The 19,295-nt window shown below is 37.5% G+C and overlaps 2 protein-coding genes across 3 annotated transcripts in view; both read right to left on the bottom strand.

Annotated features, from left to right (window-relative positions):
* The window catches only part of PRPF6 (pre-mRNA processing factor 6), a 324,132-nt gene that overhangs the window by 217,379 nt on the left and 87,458 nt on the right, over window positions 1-19,295 (bottom strand). The window lies entirely within an intron of this gene.
* Window positions 6,034-19,295, bottom strand: part of DNAJC5 (DnaJ heat shock protein family (Hsp40) member C5) — a 64,212-nt gene continuing 50,950 nt past the window's right edge. The window contains exons 4-6 of one of the 2 annotated variants that reach the window (XR_011165348.1): window positions 14,095-14,266; window positions 13,910-13,984; window positions 6,034-13,512 (exon numbers count right to left, since the gene is read on the bottom strand). Coding sequence is in view for 1 of the 2 variants with exons in the window: in XM_069072674.1 (XP_068928775.1) it covers window positions 13,409-13,512; window positions 14,095-14,266 (276 nt within the window). In the remaining variant the exon portion in view is untranslated. The remainder of the gene's footprint in view (window positions 13,513-13,909; window positions 13,985-14,094; window positions 14,267-19,295) is intronic. The other variant, XM_069072674.1, reaches the window with a different exon arrangement.

Here is a 19,295-nt window from a genome sequence, read left to right as displayed (position 1 = left end):
TTCTACTTATACATTCATATTAAACACATTTTTACATTAGTCGTGATGTAAAGAAGAATTAGAGGGGCAGCTAGGTGGCACAGTGAATAGAGCACTGACCCTGGAGTCAGGAGGACCTGAGTTCAAATTTGACCTCAGACACCTAACACACTTACTAGCCAAGTGACCTTGGGCAAGTCACTTAACCCCAACTGCTCTCCAAAGAGCAAAAAAAAAAAAAAAGAAAAGAAGAAGAATTAGAACTAATGGGAGGTACCATGAGAAAGAAGAAACAAAACAAAACAAAAGAGAACAAATAGTCTGTTTCCATCTGTATTCAGACTTCAAAGTTCTTTCTCTGGATATGGATAGCATTTTCCATCATGAGTCTTCTTTTTAAAAATTAATTTGTTTATTTACTTTTAGTTTACATCATTCAGTTCCACAATCCCTTGAGTCTCAAATTTTTTCTCCCCCTCCTTTCCCACCTCCCTCTCCATGGCAGCATGCAGTCAAACACAGAATCTACAAATACCTTCACATTAAACATTAGTCAGGTTGTAAAGAAGGATTATAACCAATGGAATGAACAATGGGAAAGAGGAAACAAAACAAAACAAAAAGAAAGAGAACAAGTAGCTTGCTTCAATCTGTATTCAGACTCTGCAGCTCTTTCTCTGGATGTGGATATTTCTTTCCATCATGAGTCTTTTGGGGTTGTCTTATAACCTTACATTGCTGAGAGGAGTCCAATCTATCAAGGTTAGTCATCACACATACATTGTGAATGTAATTGAGTACAAATTTCTCTTGGTTCTGCTCTTCTCATTCAACATCAGTTTATGTAAGTTTCTCCAGGTTATTATGAAGTCTGTCTGCTCCTCATTTCTTATAGCACAATAATATTCCATTACATTCATATACCACAACTTGTTCAGCCATTCCCCTATTGATGGGCATCCCCTTGATTTCCAATTCTTTGCCACCACAAAAAGAGCTGCTATAAATATTTTTGTACATCTTCCTTCTACTTCTCTGATCTCTTTGGGATATAACCCTAGAAGTGGTATTGCTGGGTCAAAGGTATGCACTTATTTCTAGCCCTTTGGGCATAGTTCCAGATTGTGCTCCAGAATTGTTGGATCAGTTCACAACTCCACCAACAATGATTAGTGTTCCAATTTTTCCACATCCTCTCCAGCATTTATTATTTTCCTGTTTTGTCTTCTTAGCCAATATGGCCAGTGAGATATGTGTACCTATCCTTCTACAACTCCTCCAGCACTGACTATTGTCTTTCCTCCCCCTTTAATTCATGGGGTATGAGGTAAAACCTCTGGATTGTCTTGATTCAGATTTCTCTGATTTGGAGTATTGTTTCATGTGGTTCTGAATAGTTTGCAATTCTTCTTTTGAGAACTGTTTATATCCTTTGACCACTTATCATGTGAGGAATGGGTGGCTAATAGTCACACACACACATACACACACACTTCCTTTTAATATTAATTTAATATTAATAAATATTGAAATAATATTTCAATTCCCTTTAATATTAAGATTGTTTATATATTTAGAATGTACCATGGAATATCGTATAAGGTAGAGGTCAAAGCCTAATTTCTGCCAGATTGCTTTTCTGTTTTTCCAGTTTTTCTAAAAAAAAAAACAGTTTTCCCCCTGAGTAATTTGTTTTCCACTTTATCAAACACTGGACTATTGAGTCATTGTTTCTGATTCTCCCTCGTCTAGTGTGTTCCATTGATTTATCTATTTTTAAACCAATATCAGATGGTCTTGATGACAGCTCCTTTATAAGATGGTTTGAAGTTTGGAAGTGCTATTTTCCTTTTGTCTTTCCTTCCTCCCTTCCTTCCTCCCTTCCTTCCTTCCTTCCTTCCTCCCTCCCTCCCTCCCTCCTTTCCTTCCTTCCTTCCTTCCTTTCTTCCTTCCTTTCTTCCTCCTTTCCTTCCTCCCTTCCTTCCTTCCTTCCTTCCTTCCTTCCTTCCTTCCTTCCTTCCTTCCTTCCTTCCTTCTTTCCTTCCTTCCTTCCTTCCTTCCTTCCTTCTTCCCTCCCCCCCCTCTTTCTTTTCCTTCCTTCCTTTCTTTTGGATGCAGTTAAGTGACTTGCCCAGGGTGACACAGTTAGTGAGTATCTGAGGCCAGATTTGAACTCAGATCCTCCTGACTTCAAGATCAGTGCTCTATCCAACCCCTATTTTTTTCATCATTTTCCCTGATATGCTAGATCTTTTGCTATTATTTTATCGTCTTATAAAGTATTCTCTCAGTAATTTGACTGATATAGTATTTAAAACATAAATTAATTTTAATAGTATTGCCATTTTTATTGTAGTACCATGGCATAACCATGAGCACAAATATTCCTCCAGCTATTTAAACTGTTCTTTATTTATAACTTTAAAGAACATTTTGTAATCAAATCTATACAAATTTTCTGTATGCTTTGGTAGACTGATAGTAGACATCATTCATTTTATTGTTGGAATATGGTTTCCCTTTTTGCTATTGCCTCTTGGATTTTATTATTATAGAGAAATGCAGTTGATTTTAGAGGGTACATTTTGTAGATGACAACTTTGCTGAAGCTACTGTGCTTCCCCTGGCCCCTCCCCACCCCCTATTCCCTGGTATTTTCCAAGAATACCATATCATTAGCAAATAAAGAGTTTTATCTCCTTTTTGCATACCTTTATGTCTTTTCTTTTTCTTCTCACTGTTGCTAGCATTTCCAGCACCATATTAAAAAAAAATTGTGGGGAGTTTGGGAATCCTTATTTTACATCTGTATTGCTTGCTTGCTTTTGTTTTTAGATATAGTTTTTATTATAGTGTGGGTTTATCACCCAGAATTGGCAGTCTAGTAATTTCTTCATCAACGATCTTTTAGAATCTATCTATTCCTTTCCACTTCTCTCTCTCTTTTTTTTATTGCTTTTTTGGAGGAGGGAAGGCTGGGCAATTGGGGTTAAGTGACTTGCCCAAAGTTACACAGCTAGTAAGTGTTAAGTATCTGAGGCCAGATTTGAACTTAGGTCTTCCTGACTACAGGGTCAGTCCTCTATTCACTGGGTCACCTAGCCGCCTCTCCTTTCCACTCTTTCCACTTTATACTACAAACATTCCAGTTCAGGCATTCATTATCTCTTACCTGGTCATTCTAATCTCTTAAATTGTCTTACTCTTTTAGCCTTGTTTATAGTTGCTTGTTGAATGAATCATCATCAAACTGTAGTCCAAACTACACTTAAAGTCTCCCCCTAGAAAGGAGGAGCTCATTACCTTATTACCTCCTAAGGCATCTCATTTCATTTTGGGGGCAGGTCTAATCATCAGGTCACATACTAGATTTGTTTCTTGTCTTTTAAATGAGGGAATTGGATCACATGATATCCAAGATATCACTGAGGCAAAATCTGTCTCTGTAACTTCTACTCGTGGACCCTTCAATCCCTTTTGCAAAAGACAACCTCTCAAATATCTGAAGAAAGCAATTATATCCCCTTTCTCATAGCCCTTATCCTATCCCCAAGTCTTCTCTTCACAAGCTAAGTGTCTCCAGTTTCTTAACTGATTTTCTTTTCTTTTTGGAGGGGAAAAGGTAGGGCGATTGGGGTTAAGTGACTTGCCCAAGGTTACACTAGTTTTGTGTTAAGTGTCTGAAGCCGAATTTGAACTCAGGTCCTCTGACTCCAGGGCTGGTGTTCTTCACTGTGCCACCTAGCTGCCCTCTTAACTGATTTTAATATGGCATGGCTTCCATATCACCTTGGGTGTATCCCTTCTGGATGTATTCTACTTTATTAATGACCTTCCTAAAATCTTTCCCCTCCCCCCAGCACAGAATACAGTGGAACTGTGTGACTTCTCTTGGTTTGGACACTAGTGGCTTATTAATTCAACCTAACATCAAATTACCTTTTTTTGAAAACTGCAATATTACACTACTGACTCAGACTGAAAATATAGTTTACTAAGATATCCAGGGGCAGCTAGGTGGTGCAAGTGGATAGAGTGCCAGGTCTGAAGTCAGGAACTCATCTTTGTGAGAACAAATCTGGCCTCAGACACTTACTAGTTGTGTGATCCTGGGAAAGTCACTTACCTGTTTGCCTCAGTTCTTCACCTAAAATGAACTGGAGAAGGAAATGGCAAACCACTTCAGTATCTTTGCCTTGAAACCCCACATGGGGTCATAAGAGTCAGACATGACTGAACAGGCATGTGAAACATAAAAAAAAACTTCTCAAGCATAATTTTCTGGCCACATCTTCCCCATTCTGAGCTTATACAGTTTGGTTTTGAATCCAAGTGTAAGCCTTCACAATTATCCTTTTTATGTTCTATCTTATATTAGCCCATTGTTCTTTCCATCCATTGTTAGCTCTCCCAATACTGTGTTATTAGTGATAACGATACTATCCTGTCACTAAAAATGAACATCAGAGGGTAAAGCCAGATTCCTGAGGCACTAGAGCTTTTCTTAAGTTAGATAAATCCATTAATCGTTACTTTCTGGTCTGGTAATAGAACCAGTTCTTAATGCTCACCTAGTCCATAGCCATCTTGCCTCAGGGATATGATGGCCTTCACTGAAATCCACATATACTTCTAAATGTTGACTGAATTAAATGTCTTTAAGTTCAATAATTTTTGCAAAAATTCAAGTCAAGCTTACTATCCCATAATTTGGACACTACCACCCTCACATTTTTTTGGGGGGGAAGGACCCTATTTATTCCTCTAGGAGCCCCAACAATTTCTCAAAGATCACCCATTGCTTTTTGGTAAACACATCAACTAGTCTTTGAGCACCCTGGGATATAGTCCCTTTTGGCCTGGTCTCTGGAACTTATTTGTAGTAGCTGGGTGCTTCGATCTTATCAGTTGCCTTCTTGAGTTTCAATCCCATTCATTATTACTCCACTCCCACCCTTCCAAGACGGAAGGCTTTCTCTTTGGTTGGGAGGGGAAAAAATGCAATAAGGATTGAATAATTCATTGACCATTACCCTAGTTCCATTTACTGTAGGCAGTGGCACTATTCTTTCTAATACAGCCCTTACCTCGAATACCTGCACACAGGAGCATGAGCATGAACACACACACAAGCTTTTTCTGACCCTTCATTCTGCAGCCCAAGTATCCTTCCTGATGCATGGCTTTAATCACATCATCTTTTCAATCAGAAATCTTTAGTGGGTATTTCTTGTCCACAATGGTACAAACTCTTTATTGTACTACATGAGGTCCTCTGACCTAATCACATTATTCCTTCACTTGCTCTTTATTTCAGCAAAACTGGACACTCATCTCTCCTTTCCTATGCTTACTTTACACTTTCTCTTTCTGTCCATGCTATTATTCTCTATACCCAAAATGCCCCATCTTATCTTAAAATACCTCCCTACCTTCAAGGTTTAATTTTAAAGCCAACTTTTATGTTAAGTTGCTCTAGAGTGCAACCTGCTGAGTGATGGATGCCTCCTAAAATTTCTCATCACTTTATCTTGACTTCTTTTACCCTTGGCTCATTAATTCTGCCTAATATTGTAACTATTTCTGTGCACCACACCCCTGCTCTATTAGTTTGTAAGTACACTGAGGACAAGACCTACATCCTATCTTTGTGGTTCTACTATCTTGCACAGGGCCTTGTATATAAATGGCATTTAGCAAATCTGTTCAATTAAACTAGTCAGGTATTATCTACCATATCTAGTGTGTTTCTAGTCAGTTTGGTCTCACTGAAATGTAAGATAAACTGTGCACTTTGTAAACCAAAGCGCCACATAAATGTAAGCTATTATTATTATTAACTTACAGCAGGATTATTTTGATTTGTCCAAAGGCACAGGCTAATTGGCCTGGGACATTTAACAGGGCAGAAACTGAAGAATATTCACCCTATAATGCATTCAACATTTACTAACCATCTATTATGTGTAAGGGGCTGTGTCACCTGATTTCTGCTACAACAGAACCTCTATGTCCAATAAAGCCAGTTTTAAACAAAGACCAAACACTAACTGATATGCATTGAAAACATTTATTTTACAACAGTAGTTTCAGATAGATAATTTAGCAATCTTTATTTTAGTGGATATTCAGACATACAATACATAAATTACCATGCTAAACCATAAAATAATTCCTTCGGCTTTAACCTTATGTATGTACAGGAGCTCAGTAGTATCAAGTGTAATAATCCACAAAGTTCTGACAGCCACATCTACTTACATACAATTCAAATTATGGTCCTTTAGCAACATAATAAAATATATGTCTATATATAATTGCATTTATACTTGGGTTGTTGTTTTTTACAATGCAAAGCAAAACACCTTCCCATCACTATTAATTTGATTCAGGGTCTGACTTGTACTAAAAAATTGAGAACCTTCTCCTCCCTACAGTTTTGGATATGTAAAAGATCATGTAATATCCATTTCCCTTATCCAGTCTCTTCCCCAAAGCTGGGGCACTGGAAAAAAGGGAGATGTTAAAAGTTAAATGGCTCATGGATTGCGCCAAAAAAACCCTGGTTTTTATGTTTGAGGTAAAGGAGGAAGAGGAATAACTGGGGGAAGGGAAGTCCTCTAACCTCCCCTATACTTCACATCTTGTGGACCCAGACAGCAATTCACTTATAATTCAAATGTGCTTTGTGTTTGAATCTGTTCACACCAGGAGGAACCTCCAAGGCCTTGAAGCTATTTTGTGCTTCAGACCAAAAGAAAAGAATGTTGTTAAGTGATAATTACTACTGTTGTGCCCAATGCAACTCATTTCCAGTTCTTAAAGCCTATCAAATATGCTCCAAATAGTAGTTTCTCCCTGTAAGCAGAATGAGCGGATGGACTATACAGTGAAAAAGATGGACCTGAGCATCTCTTGTCCCAGGATGCATCTATTCCAATACTGGGAAGAAGTCGGGGGAATCTAAATCTAAACTAACAGCAGGGGCTCTCCAGCCTGTCATGGATTTCTCTCACTCAAGCATTCTATTTACACAACAGGATTGACACATCAACAGCTGTTTCACAGAAATCTAATTTTTCTTCTTTTCTTGAAACTAGAAGAAACAGTCTAAGGCCAGTGTCCTTTGCTTCCATTTTTCAAATCAAAAGTTTGAATAAGTCATGGTAGAATCAAATTTTATTGTTGCTTTGCTACTTAACAGCAACAGTACTGACATGCCTGTTGTATAAATATATACATATACACATATGTACATAAATGACAAAGATACACAATATCACAATCTCACTTACAGCATGTGATTTGAATCTTGTTTTTCAAAGACATGAAAACGTTTCCATTTTTTACAAGTACCACAGGACCACGAATTGCAATTAAGGACATTTCTGTGTTTGTCTTCACAGTTCTGAATGTTAGCAGTTAAGTAAGTTATTTCGCTATGTCTAGCCTCTCAACTCAATCATTCTAGGAGCTCCAAGCACTTACCATCCAGAATTCTTGTTGAGTTTGAATTGTCAGGGCAGCCAGGTGACACAGTGGATAAAGCACTGGCCCTGGAGTCAGGAGGACCTGACTCCAAATCTGACCTCAGACACTTACTATCTGGGTGACCCTGGGCAAATCACTTAACCCTGATTGCCTCAAAAAAAAAAAAGTTTGAACTGTCCCCACCTAAACAAAATCTTATGCTTAGCAACTGGTCCAAGGGAGGATAAGGGGGTTCAAAACTGGATGTAAAACACCAAAGGAAGCCACTGTTGAACATAAAACCACAAGGACAGATAACTCAATCTACAATGAAAGCAACACATACCCAAATAAATGAGACAGGAGAGAAGCACCTTTCATTCTAAGTATTACCCTTCATCCTGTAAACTAGTCGATTTGATTTCCCCTCTCAGTATTAAGCATAAACCCTAGTCACACAGTTGGTGGCACATTGATCTTTTATTTTTACATGATTCTACATTTTCTAACAGAAAAGTTTATTAAAAATTGAGTTGAACTGACTATAGACAAACAGTTCAGCCTCTTGAGCACAGGACACCCCTTCTCCTTTAGGGAATGGAATGCTGGCAAAGTTTTTTTCCTTTCCACATTTTTTATTTAAATTGGTGGCATGCCTAATTAACCGTTTCAGAATTGAGCTAACATTGAAAAGACACGTTCAGGTTCCTTGCCCAAGTCTGAAAGATATGTGGACTTCATGAGGCTTCTGAGAGGTTAGGATCCTAGTCAGATTTCAAGCCTCACAAAGAGTTTAAACAGTAAGAAGCCCAAATACATAGAAGCAATGTTTCTGGGTAAAAAGAGCTCAATCTCACAAAGGCAGGAAAAAACAGTCAGATGGGCTTTGTAATAAGATATGGTTACTGATAAAAGTTGTCTTTCAGGGAAAATGTGTTTTATCATGATCACTCAACATATATGTAGTTTCAAGGCTTCAATCTATTCTCTGGCCAGATTACTGATTTGTTTCTAGTAAAGTCTACTTGTATCCATTTGATTTTAGAGAGCTTAAGAAAAATTAAAGAACACAATGAACACAAATATCTGAAACAGTTTATAAACAATACAAAGCTCAAAAATGAAACTACAAATAAAATGGGTTCAAAACATTCCTGTGTAGAAATAGAAAATACGATCAGTTGTCAAGATGTTCACAAGTCTTATAAACGGAGAATAAATGGAAAATTCGACAATTTGCTATATATCATATCAAAACAAAATACAAACAAAAAATGAAACTCTAAAATCTTGTTTATAATCAGGTGCAAAAACCATTTAATTTATTTCGAGAACAATTTTCTTCACAGTTTTCCTAAAAGCAATGGGATTTCTACTGTAAAAGAAATGAGACTAGTATCAGCTGCACCAACTTCAGCACTAGTTATGTAAGAAAAGTGGCCTTTAAAAAACAGCTTCGTGTACACTCTAGAGGCAACACTAACAAATACCTTGTTAATATTTATGAGATGATAGAACTAGAGAATATAATTTAAAAAAATTAAATACTATTACTTTAGGGGACATCCCAAGAGTAAATTATCTCAAAAATTTCTCTCATATGGGTGTGTATGGAGGGAGAGAGAGAGAGAGAGCGCATGTATGTGTGAGTGAAAGAGGTCAAATCTGCATCTTCTCAGATCTGACTTCCTCTGTTGACTTTTGCCATAAGGGAATGATGGGAAGATCTAATTTTTAAACTTTCATAAAGATACACCCCATATCTCAGAAAGCACCTAAGTAACTGTGACTAGGAAAGAAACTTTTTAAAAATAAAGTGAAAACTCAAAAGTGATACTGGAGAGACAAACACAAAAAAAGTTGGCTTCTATTTTCATCAAAGTTTCTGGATTTTGAAGCAAGTATTCAGTATGGTTAATAAGCTTCTCCCCATTTTAACGTCCCAGGCTCCATCCCAGAACACCAGTCCATCTGTGATGGTTCTGAGCTCAGGGAAGCTGGAAGAATCTTGGCACACAATGTTGAAGCGTGGAAGCCATTGTTTCCTTAAACTCCTTTGCAAGGAAAAAAAATTGGCCAGAAATTTCTTCAGACATGCTTCCAATCCTGGGAAAATCTTTATAGTTTTAACCAATATTCATATAACCTGAATGTAAACCTGGCAAATTACTCACACTTTGACACACATAGATAAGAGGCTTCTGAATCTTCTACAATCCTCTTGGGACTATCATCATCATCATTATTATTATTATTGTTATTTTTTGTTACAAAGGTTGGCTCTCTGGGGAAGGGAGAGGAGATATTTAGAAATGAAAGTATAAAAACAAAAGATACCAATAACATTTTAAAAAGGATAACATTAGTTTACTAAATCAATTTTTATAAGACTCATAAAGATTATGTCAAACATGGACCTAGAAACAGTTTACCAGATAAGTCTCCTTATTTATAAACTACAATGGTTCAGTTTTACCCAATAGGCTGAAAGGTCTGGGAGGAGAAGGTGGAAGCCATTCTGGAGCATATTCCAAGTTGTCAGTAATATTTTAAAATAAGATAAATCCACTTCCTTTGTAGTGCTACCACCATAATCACTTAAAAACAGGGCAGTTTCCTACTATGAGAGTTGATTAAACAGTTTTGAAACTTTGTTTTTGGCAGCTCTGGAAGAAAATCACTTCTAAAGTATTCTTTTTGAAAACACAAATTTAAAACCATACACACTTGTCACCAACATGAATTTTAAGCTGAATTATTCTTTTTAATGGCACAGATCACTTTGTTATCCCATCATGCTCCTTTATTTTCAGAGTGCATGAAATATGAAGCTACCAAAATGGACTTTCCACCTCCTGTAACAGAGGTTTATTAGAGCTTGAAAAAAGGTGAACATAATTCATGATTAGAGCATAGATTCATTTAAGCATTATCCTCTTTCATTGTCAATGGAATTATCTATGATCATTTTAATGCTGCTCACAAAGCTAGATGTCATACATTTCTCCCACTACTTTCAATTGCTTCCCTCAGGGAGTAATGTGTCAGTGGCGTTATTAACAGCCAACAAACCATATTCTGAAAACCAGGTCCAAATACAGTACTGGTCAGGCTTATACACCGTTAGAAGAAAGTTTGTGCCTCTTACCAGCTATTGCTGCTTTTAAATGCAAGGTTGGAGTTTTTTATTAGGCCTCTCTCTTAATATGGAAGAAGGAAAGTTTACAGAGAAATATGGGTATAAGCATGAAGGGGAAAATTGTCTAAATCAGAATTCTCTCCCTGATGGTGTTATGACAGTCATTACAATATCATGCCTTGTATAAAGATTATCATTCGATCTCAGATCTAGGTCCTCAGATCTGCCAAGAGGCCCAGCAGGCTCATGGGTAAAACAAGAGTTGATTTTTGGCAAGTCCTAGTGAGAAAAAACAAAACAAAACCAAACCAGATTCACCTTGCTCCCAAATTCTACTTAATGTTGAAGAAATTTTCAGTTTTAACCATTAAGGACATTGTTTAAGAAAGAATAACAAGAAACCAAGGAAGAAACAAAAAATTGCCACCCCTCCCCCCCAATCTAAAAAGGTTTCACAGATTCAACAAGGGGAGTTACTACTATGGTTCTTTTAAATCAAGCTCCTGGGGAGAAAAGTAGTCCAGAGTTCTCTAACCTAGCACATATCAGGCATGTAACTTAGGAAACCTATTATATTCACTTCACATAGAAAATTCCTTAGATACTTCCTGCAAATGGCATCAATTAAAATGTCTACTAAGAAATAAGGATGGGAAATCCACTCCCAACATAAAAGAAAGTTCATATGAAAATGTAATAAGACCAATAATTATACAGCATAGTTTTATTCATCATATGAAGCTCTTTGTTAATGAAGCATCAGGGCCAAATAGTTAAGAAACAGGAGCTGAGAAGAATGATTTTGTTTGCCAATTCTTAGGTCAAAGTAGAAACAAATGTACTCCATTCTTAATTCTATCAGTCTTGTTTTTAGCTGACAAGGATCACAGAACCAGCTTTTCTTGAACCTATGAACTCATTCTAAAAGAGACATTTGCTTTATAAAATTTCAAAATGGGGGCAATGACATGATACCTTCATAGATACCCACTGGTGATTATGGCAGGGCTAAGACATAAGGGAGAAAAGAAGGGAGAAAGGAAAAAAAATGAAAACAAGAGGGACAAAGAAAAGGATAAAGGTTTATGTGGTGGGGCTTAGTAAAGAGCACCATTACAATTGATCCTGGATACTATAATTTGCCCATTGCCATTCTGGACCAAAGAGCTTTTAAGAAAAATTTGGACTGACTTGGCAGGCTGACCAACTAGTCCCTTTAGAACTCTAAAATCATTTGAATACAGGCAAAGTTAGGCTAGGGTAACTTTCCAGGTGATTATTTATCAATATTGCAATTTACAATGTCTTTGAAGGAGGCCCCTATATCGAGCCTTATAGAAGAAATTCTGTGTGCCTTCAGCACTAGAATCTAAACCAGGGACACACTTTGTTACTTTAAATTAACTGCTGAAGAGGATCTCTAATGGGAATGATGACTGGAGGAATGTCAAACAAAAAGCAAGAAAGATGGGGCAGGGGAAAACAAAACTGAACTGAGTAAAAGAATGCAAGGTAATGAATACAGTGTACATCTAATTCCAGGGTACATGCATGGAAATTGAGAGCTATTCTGACTCTTTACTCTGTTGCCCTGTTTTACCCTCACAACCCCTACTGTGGTGGGGGGCAGAAGCAACCACTGCCAACTTAAACACCCTGAATCTTCCTTAGCATGGAATCTGTTAAATGCAAATAATAGGAAGAAAAATACAACAATGATTACACTGTAGAGTAGCTGTTTGGGCTTACAGAAGAACCTTAAAGTAAATTTTAGATACAGAAAACCAGTTTTAAACACTGTGCAAACATGATTTGGTTTCAATATAAAAAAAGGAAATCGTTTTCATTTCCACAATAAATTTACCTGAGGAGGAAAAAACTCACAATGATGTACGTAAACAAGGTTGAAGAGATCAGGTACAAACTATATACCACATAAACACAGGGATTATGTCTTCTGAAGAGTCATTTTCGTATTTCCAAATTCCTTCATAATCACTGAATCTGGAAGGGACCTGAAGCCATGTAATCTAACCCCCTTATTTTACTGATAAGCAAACTAGGGCTCAGAGAGGTTTAGTGACTTGCCCAAGGTCATATAGAGAAGTAGGGGAGTTGGGACCAAAACACAGGTATTCTGACTCTGGGCAAGGAACTGTCCATCATTTCTGGGGCTTAAGAAAAAAGGAAAGTGTCAAACAGTAATCCAGTATACAAAGGTCAAAAACTGATAAGGATAAAATTCCCATCTGGAAATATCCTTCCATTTTGTCCTAAGTCATACAGTGGCTTTAACATAGGTACAGGGAATGTGAACAAGTACTCTTGGTTGAGAAAGATGAATTCCCCTTCCTATTTCCTAAAGGTCCTCAGAGCTAAATTGTACGGAAGCAAAAGTGGCTTCAGAGCAATTCTCACTTAAACTTGTAGATCGAAAAATATATTTAGGCTGGTACCACTGCTTAGAATGCAGATTGCTTCCATTATTCACTTAATTCAGTAACTCCTCGATACATTTACAACACAGACATACATAAAACATAACCCCATACATGCTATTAAAAAAAAAAAAAGAAGGAAGACCGTAGCTAAACTGCTTTAAATACTGCATGCTACAGCACTTCATGTATCATCAAGATACGACACTGAAGGTGACAGAAAAGGCGGAAGGGATTACAAAATATTCTTGGCAGGTCAGTATCTGCCCTTTCCCTGTGGCAGGAGTTGTTCCCTCCCCGATCTCTATTTCTACTGTTCATGATTCTAATGTTGATTGGCCAGGTACTGATTTATCCGTTCTAATTACAGTGTTTTCTTAACTTAGTTAAATCCATCAGTATGGTAGCTGGGGTGGGAGTCAGTTGTGAGCTGGGTGGTCTCTGTGGCTGATGCTGGTTGTATCACAATAGGTGTGTCTGTAGCCTCTGAAAAAGGGGAAAACACACATACTTTATTGCACTAAGAGAACAAAGGTACACACACACTTTTTGTTACATGACAACTAAATTCCTAAACAGAAACACTCCATTCCCTTTATTAGGAAATGGAATAGAATGATCATTTCAACAAGTCACTATGACAGATCATAGTAACATTGTTGCTCTGAGACCAAAAAACTGTTAATTGTCCCCACCCCAATAAACCTTCAATTTCTTGAGATTTTTTTTTTAGCTACCCATTACTATAAGTCCACCTTCTCCATCCCTCCCAACCACCACCAGTATCCAAATTTCCAACCCCACAATTCTACTATTACTACAGAGTCAATGGGTGGGAGACAATTATTTATGTAAATCTGGTCATTCTTGTTTCTATTTTTACCTCAAATTTCCATGTTCACACCTCAAACGTCCCAGCTTCCACCAAAAACACTCCAAGCACAGTATCAATGCCCTCCTGTTTGACAAGATAGTTCAACACTGGTTCAGGGATCATTCTAGCTATTACCCACTCACACACTGGAGGCTGTAACTATTTCATGGGCTGTAACTGTTAAAGATACTTACCCCTCTCATCAGACTGTAACTGTGCCTCCAAATCCTCTGGGGAGACGTAGTATTCTTGGTCATCACCTTCAGGAGGTTTAGGTTTACACTTTCCACAGCAGCAGTTAAAGCAGCAGCACAGACAGCAGCAACAATAGCATGCAGTAATGACCCCACAAAATAAAAACAGGGCCTGGGTAGAAGGAAGAGATTTCGAGTTATTTCAACTATCAGATTTAACATATATTCCCACCTCACAAGAGTTTAATGTACTTGGAAAAAAAAGGCATTTAAAGTATGTTATCATCAACATAGAATGAAAATGTAAAAATCACAAGTGATACCATTCTCCTATTCAATCTACTGCACAGTAAATCTCAAGTTATTATAAGAAGTGATAAAAGAAGGAAATCCAATTTTATTTCCAGGGAAATAAAAACAAAGCTCATATAAAACTCAAGTCTCACTGAGGAACAGCTATCAATTAACTCTGAAGAAAATGAACTTCACATACAAAACATTTCCATTTTTGAATATTTGGACAGATCTGTGATTTCACACTAACAATTAATTCCATCCAGCAGCATAGAGAATGACCCATCTGCGCCATGTCATCTTGCGAATTGTTTGTGTTGTCCCAGAAATCCTCCTCAGAAAACAAGCCTAATATGCTGAAGACCTTCCTTCAGGTCTTTTTTTACATTTTGTGTGTATTGCAGAGCACTCAAGCTGTTTGTGTGATCCTCATTTTTGCCACTTGACATCACTCATGTCACTCCTTCAATGTAGTCACCAGTACAATGATGCTTGAGTCTGTGCCCACTATGTCTATCTATTGCCCTTTGGTTTATCTGTAACTTAGAAATGGTGATGTTTCAAAAGATTTGGTGCCATAGAGCATGACTATGAGAACATTTGTGTTAAAGGTTGATATTTGCACTGGGATGCAGCCTGGGATTGTAAAAGCATAATGGAATTTCCCCAAAGCAATCTCTTTTCAACCAATTCAATTCTGTTACTTAATTCATTTGTCCATCTGCAGTACCTAAACTATTGCAATAAACTATTAAGTTGGCCTGTTCCAAGTCTCTCTCCTCACTGCAATCCATGTTTTATACAACTGTCAGATTGGTTTTCCCTAAAGTGCAAATCTGACCATGTTTTTCCCTCTACCCAATAATCTCCAGTGACTCCCTATTATATCCAGAATTAAATATAAAACCAATTTTTTAAGGGTATTTAAAGCCCTTTCCAACCTGGCCCCAACCTACCTTTTCAGCCTTATTTCCTGTTATTCCCATGAACAATGTGATCTAGTCATACTGACCTTCTTGCAATTCCTCATATATGGCATTTCATCGCTCAACACCATGTCTTTGCACTGACTGTTCCCTATACCTGAAATATACATATTTTATCTCTCATCTTCATTTCTCTCAATCCTAAGTTTTCTTGAAAGCCCAACCCAAATACCAGCTTCATGAGACCTAGCTTGAGCTCTCAAGTTCCCTGTGTTTATTTATATATGTATATGTTTTCCCCCTCTGAGGACAGGGATGGTTTTCATTTTTGTTTCTGTATCCATATTGCCTGACATAGTACCTGGAACAAAGGAGACACTTAATAAATGCTTGCTAACTGATGTACTGATCTACTAACTCAATAGGCTGGCCATCCAAATGCATGTCACTGTCTTAACAGTAAGTAACAAGGTATTTTATAGGAGCTTAAAACATGCACTTGTTGGAAGATAGCCTTTAAGGCTAAGTTTTGCTCTACTAAGTCAAATGCTTACTTTTTCTTTTACAATCAACGAGTATGTTGCAGAATCTTGTATTTATTTCCTGCAAAATTCACCTGTGGCTGAAAAGATGTAGTCTGCTATAGAGGACAATATGCAAAAGCCATCCTGTTTCTTTCTCATTATATTGTGAATATACCATATACATCACTGTCATAAAGATGAGGAAAAAAAGGCATATGGGTCTGTATCTATTGACAGAAGTACCTAAAGAGTATATCCAGGTGGAGATACTGACCAGGCAGTTGGAGATGTGGGACCAAAGCTCAGAAGAGAAGGTGTGCAGGTCTGGGTATCAATGGGATAGAGATTATAGCTAAATCCATGGAAGTTTATGAGACCAGAAATATAAAGGGAGAACAAAAGGCCTAGGGCAGAGCCATGAGGTACATATTCATGGACTGGGATAAATATCAATCATGAACCTGAAAAGCAGACAAAGAAAAAAAAAGCATAACAAAACAGTATCACAATAACCCAAGGAGCAGAGTATATTCAGGTGGAAGGAGGTGGGCCAAACTGAAGAAAAGTCAAGAAGGATGAGAACTGAGAAAAGGCAATAAAGAGACTACTGATGACCTTAAAGAGAGTGATTTTAGCTGAGTGTAGGACAGTCAGATTGCAAGGTGCTGAGAAGTGAGTAGGAAGTGAATAAGTAGAGAGACAATGAGGGCAGCCAGCTTTTTCCAGAAGTTTGGCTGTAAATGGTGGCTAATTGTAAGGTAATAGCTTGAGGGAATGGACTACTGATTCATAAGGGTGAGGAAATGTGGGCATGTTTAGAGACATTAGGGAAAGAACCAGAGGATGAGGAGAAGCTGTAAATTAGAGAGGTGATGAATAAAAGAGGATATCCTTGGAGGAGACTGGAAGGTTTGGGATTAAGGGAACATATTGAGGGAGAGGGAAGAGAGAAGGGTTGGTGTTAAAAAGAAGGGATACTTCATTTCTCCCTGGAGGAGAAAATGGGAGGATACTGATGTGCTCTGAAGTACAGAAGTGGGGAGAAACAGCTAGTAATGGACAGCCTTAAATTTTTCAGTCAAATAAGGCTTTGATAAGAGGGCAGGACAGAAGAACATGATTTAGGCAGATTGAGAAAAGAAGAGTAAGTTTAAAAGAGCTTTTGCGTGGAGTATGTAGCACATAGTTGTAAGGGCCCATGTGAGAATGGTAACAAAAATTCAGTGGACTTCCATCAGTATGGCTTTATAACTTTTTTTTTAGTAGTATTCAGCAACACATGAACAGTTGGAGAGAAGATGGATATGAGGAAAAGGCAAAGTCAAGTCACAGAAAGGGATAAGTGGTGAGACGACATGGGGATAAACAAATAATGAGCAATGAAAAGCTGAACTAATTAGCTGAACTGATCAAGACTTTGCAGAGTAGAAAGTGAATCTGGAGTAGAAGTGAGGCAAAAGGAGAGCTAGATGAGGGATTTGGGTTTGGATGGCTTCTAAGGTCCCTTTTCAGTTATAAATCTGTGATGTTATGATAGTAGATTATGGCCAGACACAGAAGTCTGTATAGATTGCAACAGTGCAACAGTACAACACATGTAGGCGACTAAAAGATCAAGGCTATCACAATCACAGTGCAAGCACTAAGTATGGAGATAAAGAAAGGCACTGTGGAAGAGTCTTGAAGGAAATTAGGAATTCTAAGAAGCAAAAATAAAAAGGGAATGCATTCTAGGCATGGAGTACAAGAAGGGATAGATCTGACACAGGGGGGCCAAGTAGGAGTCTCCTCTAGTGCCAGGCAAGAGGTAATGGTGACCTGAATTAGGGCAAGGTCTATGTGAATACAAAGAAGGAGAAAGGTGGAAGAAATGCTGCGGAAATAAAAATAAGACTTGGCACCCAACTGTAAATAAGAGTGAAGGAAAAAAGAAGAGTTAAGGATTACTGAATTGAAAACCTAGGTCACTGAAAGTACTGATGATAGCAAATTATGAAAGAAAAAGGGAACACAAGGTCATTGAGTTTGAACTGAAAGGGACCGGTGGAGGCCCCTGGAGGTTAGAGGAGGGGTGGCTTTAGGAGGAAAGGCAATGAGTTTTGTTTTGGACATGCTGACTTTGTGATTTGGTAATGGAGCCCAGGAGAAAGAAGTACACTGGATGTGTACATTTTAAAGTGACCTGCATTGAGAGGAAAATGGAACCGATGGGAATTGATGAGATCATCAAAAGTGGAATGTAGAGAAGAAGAGAAAAGGGTTGTTATGATTGTTTTACTTTGGTTAATTTTTGAAGTGAAGAGTGATAATCAAGTTCCACTTCTTTTTCCATTCTCAATTTTCAATCTATGTGGACTAGTCAATTTCATTTTTGAAAGGCAGCATGACAGTGGAAGTAGGGTTTGGAGGCATCTTAATTTATATCTTGCATCTCATACTTCTTAGCTATATGACCATGAGCAAATTACTTAATCTCACTGAGACTGAGTTTACCCAGATATAGAACAGGGATAACCATCTGTGATAGGATGTGAAGATCAAATGAGATCACCTAAGAAAATCACTTTGCAAATTTTAAAGTACCAAAAGTACTGTTTGCTATATTAATATGGCTGTTCTCCAGGACCTTCTGATTCTCATCTGGAAGAAAGTATTTATGAAATAGAGGTGTAAGACTTCTGAAAAATCTATAGACCTTTGGCCTCCTTCCTTTAGTAAAACTGAGACTTGATTTTAAAGCTATTTTCACCATTTTTCCTTGCACCTACCTTGGCATTAAAGTTACTGAGTATCAAAATATGTTGATTTGGATTAAAGGATCATGTCAAACTTCATCACAGAATTTCTCTAGTTTTTTATCATTCACAACAGATGTGAGCTTATAAACTATAATTACCTCCATTTTGGTCTTTATTTATATTTACCATGAACAGTGAAAAATAACTGTTCCATAAAATTTGGTTTCTTATTGTCTTCAGACACACAAAGAAACCAACTTTGTCAACTCTTTTGTCTCTCCAAAAAGGATTCATGAACTACGCTCCCATTTAGCAGAAACTTCCTTTGAAAAGGCCTCTAATTTCTTTTATGATGAGAATATCTTAGGATGGTAGTTTCTGATCTGAAAGGGACTTTAGAATATTTGGTCCAAACCTTTATTTTGTAGACTAACAAACTAAGGTCCGAAGAAATTAGATTTGCCTGAGGTCACCAAGGCAACAAGGACTAGCTGGGATTTGACCTCAAATTCAGCAATCTTTAGATGGTCTAGCTGGTCACTGGACAAAGATTTAATATTTAGGATAGCTACAGGTGTTTTTGCTTTTGTTTTTTTTTTTTTTTAGGGAGAGGGGATTGGTTTCTCCATTTTGAAACATATTGTTTTTAGATCACTCTCAATACTAATAAATCCCTCTCCCCATCCAAAGAGCCATCCTTTAGTAACAAAAAAAGAAAA

This window comes from Petaurus breviceps, unplaced genomic scaffold (assembly GCF_028583685.1).
Source record: "Petaurus breviceps papuanus isolate PSGF00001 unplaced genomic scaffold, PetGlider_PUasm1.0 90847, whole genome shotgun sequence".
Taxonomy (NCBI): Eukaryota; Metazoa; Chordata; class Mammalia; order Diprotodontia; family Petauridae; genus Petaurus; species Petaurus breviceps.
This window is presented reverse-complemented; position numbering and strand designations above follow the sequence as displayed.